The sequence below is a fragment of the Lutra lutra genome, chromosome 11, assembly GCF_902655055.1.
Source record: "Lutra lutra chromosome 11, mLutLut1.2, whole genome shotgun sequence".
Lineage (NCBI taxonomy): Eukaryota > Metazoa > Chordata > Mammalia > Carnivora > Mustelidae > Lutra > Lutra lutra.
Window position 1 is genome coordinate 39,725,513 of NC_062288.1, and position 13,214 is coordinate 39,738,726.

General features: G+C 41.1%; 1 protein-coding gene across 3 annotated transcripts in view; it reads left to right on the forward strand.

Annotated features, from left to right (window-relative positions):
- The window catches only part of DYNC1I1 (dynein cytoplasmic 1 intermediate chain 1), a 301,967-nt gene that overhangs the window by 274,409 nt on the left and 14,344 nt on the right, over window positions 1-13,214 (forward strand). For all 3 annotated transcript variants that reach the window (XM_047695760.1, XM_047695759.1, XM_047695761.1), the window contains 2 exons: window positions 4,714-4,854; window positions 8,973-9,098. In XM_047695760.1, the coding sequence (XP_047551716.1) occupies window positions 4,714-4,854; window positions 8,973-9,098 (267 nt within the window). The remainder of the gene's footprint in view (window positions 1-4,713; window positions 4,855-8,972; window positions 9,099-13,214) is intronic.

A 13,214-nucleotide genomic window follows, 5' to 3' on the forward strand; every position in this document is an offset into this window, starting at 1 on the left:
TACATGATTTTCAGTTTCTCACCAAAAGCCATCCTGGTACATTTTTAGATGTATATTTTTATGAAGTAAAATGTTTTAAAGTCACTGCTCTGAATTTTGCAGAACCTCAAGGAAGATGGCTCTAATTATAACTCTTATTTTTGAACAACTCTTTGTAAAAACAAAACAAAACAAAACAAAAAAACTTTCACAAACTTTATTCCATTCGATCTTTATCCCAGAGCAGAGTCCCGGAAAGCCGGTGGGAACTCTTCGAAACCAGTTTCTCCCACCTTCCATCTTATAGATGAAAAAACTAAAGTCCACGATGTTAGGTTGAATTTACCACCATCCATAGTCTGTGTCTGCTTTCTCCTGTTGCCTTTCCTGGCCCATGCATCCTGTGTTCCTTCTTCTGTCATCTCATGTCACTGCAGCCTCCTTCAAAGCTATGTAGACATTCGGTGAACTAGAAACCAGATCTCGGCCTCCTAGCATCACTTTATGAAACTCTCTAATTCATGGCCTGCTGATAAACCCTGCCGACTAAAGGGCCATTCCCATCCCAGTCCTTTTCTTTTCTTTTGGAGTGAAAGATCTCTGTGAGTGTCATCAGCGGCTAAAGATGCCTGGAATCATATACGTAACGTCTTCAGGATGGTTAATGATCAATTCAGGAAACGAAATAAACATTCTGTGATATTTTTTACTTCTTCCTACAAGCTACACAACACAGTGCATGCTTAGCGAATATCAGTTGGATTGAATGAAACAACAGGTAACAGAGTTGTTGTGTTTGCTGTTAAGACCAAAGACCATTTCTGTGTTTCATAGAGGACCGCATGGGTCCATCAAACAGAAGGTTGTACTTAACAGCTAGGAAACCCATAGAACCAAATCCAGCTCCACCACTTATCAACGCCCGTGGCCTCGGGAAAGCTACCTAAGTTTCCTGAACTATAATTTTCGTTCCTGTAAATACCGTCTACCTTACCATGATTTTATGCGGATTAAATTAGACAACGTGTGTGTAGAGTCAGGCACAGCAAAGGCTCAACAATTCCCCCTTCCTGCCCTTCGAGTCTGGCTGGGAGGTGACTGGTCACCGCATCTCTGTGCTGTTTTGAGAATCAGGGCACTCAGGTCAAGCCAAGCTGCGTCTGGATATTTTGGGGTTTGGGGGCATGGCCTGGGAAACTTGTCAAAAGCACTGGGTGTCGTGGCTTTGTCTCATTGGCACGTGTCCCACACGAAGTACGTGGGTGGTCGTGCACTTCTCCTCGTCTTTCTTCTCAAGCAGCGGGCCCCTTCCCAGCGCGCCACTAGGAAAGGAAGCAACGCTAAGGAAGCGACGCGGGCCAAGAGGCTTGTGTCTCCTGAAATCCGATGGTTTTGAAAGACTCTTGCTGCAGTAACATGCTGAGTTACTGAGTTTACGAAATGGCCTTGTGTACTTTGCAGAGTGAATATTTAAGTCACTCAGCTTCTGTAGCTTTAGGAGACACAAATGATATGACAGGAGCCTCCTCAAGGATCATCAGTCGAATCTGCCCCCGCCCTCTGCATCTTCTCAAAACTTGTGCTATTCTAAAATCAGCAGGTATGCTCTAGCCAGCTAGGACAACGCCGGGGATCCAAACACTTACGTTTCAAACTTCAAAAACTGAATCTTCAGACCCCGATGCTTTTGACATATTTTATGAGGATATTAATATTTCATGATATATTTATCTACTGGAAACTGATTTATAGTAAACATTTGAGGCTAAACATTTTAAAGTTTTTCTTTTCCTTCCAGCTGGTTCACCTACAGTGCTCTGTAAGTTTCAGGCGTACAGCCCCGGGATCCGGCTCCGCCACACATTGGCCAGTGATCTTCACAAGTGCCCTCCTTCATCCCCACTGCCAGATTTTTAATGGGGTTTTCAGATTAACCTTTGAGCCCCAAATAAAAAAGAATGAAGAATTCTTTTCTCAAAAAAAAAAAAAGTACAATTACTATTCAAAATAGTATGGCTTAAGGATGGAAGAGGGGCACTAGCTTATGTCTAGAGCTTATAATGTTAATACTTGGGAACTAGTGGTTCCTCGCTGTCAGTCCACTTGGTATTCTGACAGTGGGTTCAGTCCTGACCAAGACTTTCCCAGCCTATGAATTTATCAAGGTTAAAACAAAGCCTTTGAAAACATAAGCCCTTCTTTCTTCCCCTAAACATGTACATACTATAACCCAGAAAAACGTACTAGTGATTTTTACAATGGGAGGTTCAATCTGGAAGATTGGGGATGATGAGGAAGTTGGAGGGAAACCTAGACAGTAATAACATTTCAACACAATCCTGCTAAACGAGAAAATTGGATTTTGGTAACATGAACAATGGCTGTTATTTCCAGATGTTGAAAAAATGAAGTCTCCAGTATACATGATAATTTTGACCAAGTTCCTCACAGAAACAGCAACTAAAAGAAAAAAAAAAAGAAAGAAGCAAAGTAGAGATTAACAGGATAATATCTTGGGAGAACTAATGTATCAAATAGTATCAGCATCCTAGTAAATGTTTAAGGTTGGGTGGTTTTATGATTGATCAAAACAAGGACTGGGGATAATAGGGTACATGTCTCATATACGTCTGGATGTGTGTGGGTCTCCATCTAGACCTCCATATGCTCAGTTTTACTGTCAGCTGGGTTACTGAGAGAGGAGAGTGAGAGAACCAACTTTTTAAAGCATGTGTTTTCTACCCTTTGACTTGAAGAAAAATGTGTCACTCATGTCCTTTAACAAATAGAGACTAGCCAGCTATAAAATCAAGTATTTGGGGGCAGAAATAGTCTTTTACTCAAGAGTTACAATTTAATATTCACAAGTGGTCAGTGAAGGACCAGCTACTCCATCCCAGTAAGGAATAATGATACAATCGTTGCCACTTTAGGGTTTCACTGGATATTCAGATTCTCCAGACAAGGTACTTTGAATCACTGAGTCCAAAGCATGAGAGAAATGCTCCATAAATAGCAACTGGGCAAATAATTTTACCTCAAAAACCACACTGAAGGCATGGTTTATAACAAACATCCTGGCATAAAAGAGTTATAGAATATTAAAATAAACTATAAGGCTAATGTCCACTGAATTCTTTTTTGAGGTCCCAATACCATATGTCCTTTTTCAAATTACTCCCCCATTAGATACTTTTTGCAAATAAAACACATCTCCCGCATCTGCTACCTACCCTCCCTTGTGCGCAGGGGCCCATCTCAAATCTGTGTGGCTTTACTAGTATCATAATTGTGTTCTGTTTGGAGTAACGTCAAAGCAAGAGAATACTCCCTTCACAAATCTTTGCTCTAGGTTTTTGTCCTCTCACTGATTTTTCTCACTTCGATTTCAGCACGTCCATTCTGTGCATTTTACCTTTGCTAGCAGTACACTTTGGGAGTTCTACTCTAATATTTGGAGCTGTTACCTACAGATACATTCTTTGCACATTCCACGCATGAAGGATTTGACTGTTCATATTCTGTGTTATATTTTTTGATCTTATTACTCTGGCCTGCACAGGCATTTAGTCGAACCCACGAAGAGAATACAGACAGCTGACTGGATGAAGAAGACATTGTGGAAAAAAACTCCCATTGTTTAGATTTCTGTCAGAGGATATAAGAATACTTAATTTCTTTTATCTCTAGGGCTTTCATTATCATTTAAATTTCATTTTACATTAATTGATCAGGGATTAGTAAAGCCATTATGCAGAAATTAGAATAAGACAAGCCAGATGGAATGAATAATTCATGAAGTCCAATTACATTTTATTTCTGGTGTACTTTCAAACTTGCCTCTGACTTCTGTGCTATTTTGATGTGACAATATTCACTGGAAATCAAGAGTGCCATTTTAATTTATTGTATCCCCCTGGAGTGGAAGCATTTGTATGCAGTGGGGGTGTGCTAATGCATTCCCCCCAAACACCAATTTCAGGGCTGCTGGAAATACTGGGTAATCTAGAAAATGTGATTCATCTTCCGTGAAGGTTCAGGGGTTTCTCGGTTGAGCCACACCAGTCCACCTGAGTTCGCGGAGAAACTAGGGTCTTAGAACCCCGAGATTTTTAACCTCCCAGAAGAGCTACAAATCTCCTCAAAACATGTGTTCCCCTTCCCGCCGCAAAGGAACCATTCAAGTATGAATCTGGCCCCGGGTCGGCCTGGGAGCCGACTTGCAGCTCCAGAAAAGGACCACGAGGTGGCAGGCGTTGCCTTCCGTGCGGAAGGTCCTGGGCGGCCCGGGCCTGCCTGGGCTTCCAGAGCGTTCCCGCGGGTCTGAGCCTCGCAGGTGGACGGCGGTGGGGTCCGGGCACCGCGCGACTCGCAGAGCGTGACCTGGCGAGAATCCCGAGCTAATGGGCAGCCGCGTCCACCTGCACAGAACCGCTCGCCCGCCTGTGTCTGAGACCGCCTCCCCCACAGGTCCGGGGCCCCAGCCCCTTAAGAGTCCCCTCTTCCCACCCACCCACCCAGCATCCCCCTCTCCCCCCACCCCCGGCCCCCAGTATTTATTTATGCCACTGGACAGTTCTAGTCACATTAAAGCTGCGGTTCACCTTTTCGAGGACTTTCATCTCGGGCAGTTTTATGACACTTGGTGAATGTGCAAAGTTTTTAATTAGGCTCGCTAGACAGCCCGAGGCGGCGGCAGCGCCACCGAGTCTTCACGGTCTCTTTCCTTTACAGCACAACAAGCCGCTCTACTCCTTTGAAGACAATGCAGACTATGTGTACGATGTCATGTGGTCCCCCGTGCATCCCGCGCTCTTTGCCTGCGTGGACGGAATGGGGCGCCTGGACCTCTGGAACCTCAACAATGACACCGAGGTGAGCGGCGGCGCAGGCGCCCGGGCGGGAGGGCTGGGAAGAGGGCGCAGCCGGCCTCTCTCCGTCTCTCCCTCTCTGTCCTGCGCGGCCTTGTTTTGGATGACCCTCCAATGGCAGCTGGGCTGCCGACCCCCACTCTCGACTGCTCTGAAGGGAATTGGCAGATGCACCCGCCAAAAATCATTTCATCTCACTCCATCCCCAACCCCAGGCAGATCCTGGACAATTGACGACCCTTTGCAAAGAGCAAAATGATGTGCGTTCCTGCCTTTCCCTGGGGGAAAGGACACACAGGCACATGTCAGAGCGGTGCGGAAATAACCCTACTGGCAGGCACTTGGAATAGTCAGCTTTTGTGGACCCTGACTTGAGATTGAGTTTTTAAAAAGGGTTGTCAGTGTTTGCCATTCGCACACTTTCTATTTTAAATCCATAAAAGATGATTCTGTTGGCTACGTTTAGTCTACCCTCCACTTGATTTTTACAAGGTAAATAATCCTTGCCTAAAATATTGAACTTACAAGGCGGACTTTCACAGTAGTTTGTAACTCTGAACAGGTCAGGTAAACTCGGTGTTTTTTAAAAAAAAAAAAAAGGATTTCAACATGTCACATTTAGAGTACTTCACAAGTGAAAAATGGCCCCATTTTTTTAAAAAAAGGGAATTAACAATAAGGAAATATTCATTTAAAAAATTATGCTATATATGTATCTATGTTTTAAAAAATTATGCCATGTGCATTTTCCCTTTTTCTCACACCCTTAAAATAACTGAGGTACTAATTCAGCCACTTGGAGCTTTTTGTGGTATCTTTTTTTTTTTAACATGAATATTAAATGTCCTTCAATTTAATAAAATAAAACGGTCCCTTCATCTCTTCCTGGTTTCTGATTCAGGGCAGCTCTCCATAAATAAGAAGGGACAGGTAAGGGGAGCAAGAGAAAGGTCTTTTGAAGTGTTTTGAGCAGGAAGCAACTCAGCCTTTTTAATTAGGAAGCCTACAGCTGGAGGATATGAGGAGGAGGCGGCTCCCCTAGTATTTTTTGTGGGAGCAGACAGGGAAATATCCCTCAGGTATCATTATTGAGCCATTGTATCTCGCAAAATTATATACACCCATGACCACTGCCAAATAGTTATCTTTTGAAAATATTTCAGTTTAAGTCTGTGTTTTCTTTTGGCTACAAGAACTATGTGACAAAGGCAAGAGTTACGTAGTGAAGCATCTTTGAAAATGATCAAAAGGCATAAATACGTGCACTGCCCATCATTTTGGATGTTGAATGTTCATAACATTATTGCTTTTCATAGAAAGATGCAATATTATTCAACATTGTGATGGTTTCCCAAAGTCTTTCATCACTGTTGATTAAAATCGTATTGCTTCTACCTGCTGGAATAAACTCATTGACTTAAAGCAACCAAAAAACACACGTTTTCCAGGTAGGCTTAGGAGACACTGCCTACCCCCGTATCAGAAATGAGATCTGGTAGAAGTGATGTTTCGGTGATACCCCACTGGGATGCCGTGGTCTGAGTGTTTTACACACTCCTTCATAATTCATATGTAAATAGTATGGCTTCGTTTTTAGCCTACTTTTTAGGCAAAATGAAATCAATGTGTCAACATTGCCAAATGTAATTTTTCCCCTCTCTTGCTCTAGGTGTCAAGGCACAACCACATTAAGAGTTTTATAGTTAAACTTTTTTTTAAAATCATTACAGGGCATGCAAACTGCTTATGAAAACGTAATTCTGCTTTCAGAATTAATAGTCAACATATCGAATCTGATTCAAATCCAGTAATGAACTGAACATTTTTTTTTAACTCTCAGATCATTTTTGCCTTCGATCAAGTTAAACAAGATTTCTCAAACAGTTGTCCAATTAGGATTTAGATTCATGTAAAAAACAAAGAGAACCTGAATTCCCAGTGTGACTCGCTGTTGTTGAAATTACTGTACCTTTCAACCACATCATCCCAATTGCTCCTATGCCACGAGAGTTCATATTCACCTACTGCAAGGTCACTGACCTCCACACTATGCTGTACTTGATGCTGTATATATCCTTGTCTTTGCAATTAAAATGACTGAGCCTTAAAAAAGTGTGAAAATAACTGAGAAACCAAAGTACAGAAGTTAGATTCAATATATGGATTCTTTTCACTAAAGATTCACCAACTTTTGAAAGGTCATTATGGGTCAAACTAATAAAATATATTTTATCATTTCCTTTAGCATTTGATAATTTTTACCACTTATTATATAGCCTGTGATAGTCATTTTTTTTATCATTTATGTTTGAAAAGATATTTTTAAAAGGTTAAAATATTAATTGTCCTGGTTAGCTATACGACTTCTCAATAAGTAAAATTCTTTAACGTGCATTAGGCACAATTTAAAGTGTATCAGAAGTCAGGTTGTTTTGAGTGATTAGCTTTTTAACATATTCCTATTAAGATTCAACATTTTTATTCAATCTTTGAGATTATTCATTGATAAAATCTGATATCGAACAGAGTTAGGTAAAGTGTGATCCTGCACAGTCTCCCTAAGTGATGGTGTTAAAAAGTCTGAAAACTGTAGAGCTGAATCTCTGATTTGTTTTCTGAGGAGTACCCTAATAATAAAGTATATTGACAGAATTATGGCCCATCTAAATTCACATTGTTTTGGCCTTTGAAAGGTTTGGTTAAAAATTCAAGCTCCAGCCTGCACAGCAGGTACCTTCATTGTTGAAATTGTGTATTTAAAAAAAAAAAAATGAGATGGGGACTTTTGTTTTACATTTTTGCTCACAACTGACACACAGTGATTTAAGCAGGTAAAAGAATTTTTATTGATTTCGAGATTAAGTTTAAACATAGATTCTTACATATGATGGAGTTTTTATTGCTATTTTAAAGATAGGTATTGGGTCAATAACCTCCGTAAACAGATGGTTTCAATTCCCGACTCACGGAATGCCGAGAGAGAACGAAGCCACGGTCTCTACCCCGAAACGACCTGTGTAGTAGACCCAGGGCTTCAGCAGTGGTGTGAGATGATCTCGAGGGTACTTTTCTCACTGTATCTTTTTTCTTTTGGTTTCAAGATTTACACTTTCCTTTTTTAACGGCCTGTTGTCACTTCCAAGTCAACATTTTTGTAGAAGGCTCAGAGATCTGATCTATCAGTTATAAACCTCAGATATATAAACTTCAAGACCGGAGTTTACACAACTGTTGATAGAAGAGGGGGAGACCCACGAACATCTTTCCCCAATAACAAGGGTTCTTGTATCCAATTCTGCAGGTTCCATTTCAGCACCTCTGGGTCCTTTTAATAAAAAGTGTGCTAGTGATTGCCCACATTGGCAGACTTCAGTGTTGACTGGAGGAGATGGGAGATTTCTTCTACAAAAAGATGTTGCAGTCTCTCAGGATATCCCCTCGGGGGCATTTCCAAAGTTCTTGAGTGCTTCGTCTACTCTGGTACTGATGGGAAAAGAGGAAAACTGGAAAAAGAAAAGAAAAGAAAAAAGAAAGAGGAAAATTCAAGCTTTTGAAGTTCTGCCACCTGCATTTTTTCTTCTTCTTCTGATCATCCCCTCCCCGATGAGGTTTTGAGGGATTAATACAGATTTTTTTCCCTGAAGACACACATTAATATGACCTTGGTTCCACCGTAAGCCCCCCTTTCTGCCTTTTACAGTATCTTTAATCTTGGTAAATCCTGAAATCTCTCTCTCCATCGATCATGACCTGATCGAGAAGTATCATATTTAGCTGCTGTGTTTGTATGTTGGATGTACTTCCTGCGTAATCCGAAGAAATATTTGTCACTCACTGCCCATTGACTGTGGAAAAGACTCTCCTGCTTTTCTTTTCTTTTCTTTTCCTTTTCTTTCTTTCTTTCTTTCTTTCTTTTCTTTTTTTTTTTTTTTAAGTGTCTCCTCTCTACCCCTTCGTTCAGTGGAGCATATGATTTAAGAACAATGAATCCTTTTTTACCCCTGCGCAAGGGATGCATATTACTTCTCGCACATGAAGGCAGCGGTGACTCACCCAGTTAAACATATCATTGTAAACTTGTATATCTAAATTCTCACTCAGATTCTTTGTTGCTGTTGGCAGGTTCCAACAGCAAGTGTGGCCATTGAGGGGGCTTCCGCCCTGAACCGGGTACGCTGGGCTCAAGGTGGCAAAGAAGTTGCTGTTGGAGACTCAGAAGGCCGTATTTGGATCTACGACGTTGGAGAGGTACACGTATTTTTCTTTTGTGGGTTTGGGTGTTTGGGTTGTGCATGTGTGTATTTTGGGGTTTTTGTATTTCTCCTGTGTGTCTAGCTTAAAGACCTAGTGAAATTACTGACAGGACCTGTGGGCCATGAGAGCCCGCTTGAGTGCGTTTGCAAATCGCCGTTGACTTCAGTGGGAGTTTGGTAAGACTTCCTTAGGGCCTAATTTGGTCTTCTGTCTCCACACACAGGACACTTTAGTTAATGATTCAGGCTCTTTCAGAGGGCTGTCGAATTCCCAGATATCCTGTGAGGAGGCATGGCACTTCCTAACAATTTCATGAGAATGAAATGAATTTGTCACACTCATCAGGCTAGCATTGGATTCCGAACTTGTTAAACAAACAGAGGTTTTCATGATGTTGGGTTAAAATGTATACCGTCACTCTTCCGTTAACATGTAGCCAATTAAAGAAGCTGAGGCTATGGCTGGCTTCCGCCACCTGTGTACTGAAGTGGCTGAGGAGAACCAGAATTTGGTACCATTTTTATGATATTCAAAGTTATTATATGGAATATATAGCTCTGGTATATCTTATTACATAGATGAAGTATTCCTAAAGATCGTGGCACCTATCAAAGGGGGAAAAAAATCTGTATTTTTTATTTCAGATAAATCTCTTTAAATTTTTATACTGCTTTTAATATTACATTACCAATTAATTGTACTTAGACATATCTGTTTATTTTTACTACATGGGAAAGTGTTGACAAAAACCTTCATCTGCGATGAGGTTAAAGAATTTTTTTTTCCTTAAAGACCAAGAAAATATTGAACTTTCAAGCAAAACAAAACAAGAGCATTGTGTAATGCTATTCTGGCGTAATATGAATCTAGAATTTGCATTCCAGGGGGGAGAATATACCACATTTGTATGTCGAACACCCTAGACGTAGGCAGTACTCTGTGCCTGCCTGGTGGAGGGGCTTAGCTGATCGCATGGAGAAGGGCTCTGCATGGTTTCCTCGGTCGGCATTCTGTAACTGTGGCCGTCCCAGGTGGTTGGTTCTACACTGGAACCTTTGATGATACGCTGTATATTGCTGTATGGTGGAGCTGATCGTGTTGAATAGGTGGTGGTGTTGTTGTTGTTGTTGTTGTTGCTCTTAATTCAGCCAGAAAGAGAAACTGAAGGACTTTAGAGATGGGAGGTTTGCATTTGGGGAGGTACAACCCTAAGTAAAATATAGAAAAATCTCTGCATTTTCCTGCATGTTGTCTAGTTCATGAGACAACCCCTTGATGACTCCTGATACTACAAGCTGAGTCATCCCGACAGCAACAGACCCGGTTAATATTCATCCCCAGTGGCGAAGATGCAAATGGTCTTGTGACCGTTGACGTAGTTTGGAGTCTTTGGGCAAGAGAATACCCTCTGCATCGAGAGTATTGCCTGTTTATTTCTACTACACAGGAAAGTGTAATATTCTCTTCAGTGATAGGCAACATTTTCTTCAATGATTATTCTTTATAGTCAATGCACCTTTTTCATCGTCTCCATCAGAATAAACCTAAGCAACAACAAATACTCTTCATCAGTTCATTTACTAAAACATTAAAAAGCTAGTGAAGAGGAATATTAAAAAAAAAAACAAAAACAAACCCAAGTTTTCTTTTTTCTTTCTCTTTTGTTTAGAACAAGTGTAATTGTGGGAGAGAAACAGATGTGGATACACACTCAGAAATGAAATGGCGGAAAATAGATGAAATTTAAACTCTTTTCTCCGCCTCCCTTTCGTATTATACATAATGTCCCTTAACTCTCTTAAGATCATATGCAGCATTCACTGTTTTGTCCAAGAGGGATGAGAAGTAGAATAGTTTAACAATCTGGTTTGTTTCAAGAAAGGCCTTTTGAAAGCCTATATGTTGACCACAGGTATTATGTATATAGTCTATATGTAACATATAAGTTACAACATATGAGAAAACAGGATATGACATAGATGCAGAATTTTCTGTAATAAAGTGATTTTATAGCCTGAGGGCAAAATTACTTTAATATGACTCATATTTTAGGAGGATATATAAGTTGCTTTGGCTGATACGTGGCTGCTAAAACTTCTCTCTGGGTTGCTATCATCGTTCCTAAATTGTAAAGTGTTGTTATACTCATATTTCTACTATTGTAGTAGCAGGTCAGCCTGGTTTTCAGTTTTGTATTATTGCTCTTACTTTTCTAAGTGATATTACAGACTATAGAAATGTCTGTAGCTATAGGCCAGTCTTGTCTATTGTCTGGAGTCTAGACAGGCTATAGAAAAATCTCTGTGCCACATAATAGGCCAAACAATTTGTAGGGTTGTTTATCCCTACAAATCCACTACCCGGAAGAAAAAGGATATACTATTTTATTGAGAGTAGGTAATATTATATAATCTTCTATCCCTTCCCTGAATGGCCAAAAAATCAGGATAGGCTTATACATTTAACAGTTTTTGTTGTTGTTGTTGTTTTCATTTAATAGTTCTTTCTGTATGGTTTCGTCATAAAGCCATCTATGGCTCAGAAGAACTCAGACTTAAGATAATTTTATCTTAACAATAGTTGGTTTTTTTCCCCCTACGTACTTTTGTGAGGTATTTACAAATTTAGCTATTTATTTCTGGGGAAAGGTGAAGGGGAGAGGAACTTTTGTCTTTGCTCCTCTGTATAACCTATTCTAAATCTCTCACGGCGAACTCTGTAGTCTCCATGTACATAACGGGAAGCGGAGCTGAGCAGATGCCTACTTCTGAGAGATGGTAGCTCACTTCTTGGGCAAGTGCCGCCATTATTGTAATTACTGCTGTCTCACTTGCCAGCCTAGAACTGACAGAACATAGCTGTACTTACAAGAGAAGGGCGCCCTCCAAACAGTGCCTCCTCAGCCTTCCAAATCACCTGCAGAAAGCCAGACAGAGTGCCTTCACAGCTAGCCGGCCCCATTTAGAATTTGAGGTCAAATCTAAGGCTGGTGCATGGCTGACGAGAGGGAAGGGGTTTGAGCAGGAAGTGATTTAAAAAGGAGAAAATACAGAGAAAGAGAAAAAAGATGGTATTGAGGATCAAATTGCCAGGAGACTGTGCTACTATTATCTGTATTCAGAATTGGTCCTCTGGTCCCCATTAAAACTGAACCCCTCACCAGGGTCATGCTGGCCTTTGGATGGAAAATCTTGCTTAATGGAACCCTCTAGGAAAGAAGATGAAACAGTTTTAAATAAGCCTTATAATACAATCTGTACGAGAAAGTAAATGGTAGTTTTTAGAGTATACTTTGTTGATCCATTTTCTTTGAGACCTCAGTACATTGAATAGGCATCTGTCTGTGGGAGGAGACCCCACATTCATTTGTCCCTGGTTGATTTGAGGAGACAGGAGGGGGCAGTAGGCTCTTGTCTCCCCAGGGTCCTATTCCAGCAGCGAGGTTGACTTCATGGTTGTGTCAGCTGTGCCATCTCACAGGCCCGGGGAGTAGAGGAGCCCTGAGTTTCCTTTATTGTTTGGCTGTCACTGTCTTGCAGCTGGTAAGAACTTTTTCAACAAGGCACCCCACATTTTCATTTTACACTGGGCCCTGCAGAATTATGTAGCCAATTTTGCCACAAGAGTATTACTCTTAATCCCACTCAAGATGCAAATCAGAAATGAGAAATGATGGCCTTGACCTAGACCATTGGGAAAAAGGAGAAATCTTTAGAAATGTGGTCCTATGTAGTACATGTTGTGTGATCTTATTACTATTTGTGTCTTGGACCATCTGAAAATGTTGAATGTGTGGGGCACCTGGGTGGCTCCATCTGTTAAGCACCAGACTCTTGGTTTCGGCTCAGGTCATGAACTCAGGGTCATGAGATCGATCAGGGTCATGAGATCGATCAGGGTCTTGAGATCAGTCAGGGTTGTCAGGCTCCACGCTGGGCAATGGAGGCTGCTTAAGATTCTCTCTCTCTCCCCTTCTCCCTCTGCCCTTCCTCACCTCTTGCTCTAAAAGAAAAAGAAGAGAGGAAGGGAAGAAGGGAGGGAGGGAGGAAAAGAGGAAGTATGGCAAAAAAAAAATGTTGAATGGGAATAGCAATGGTTGCAGGTTATACA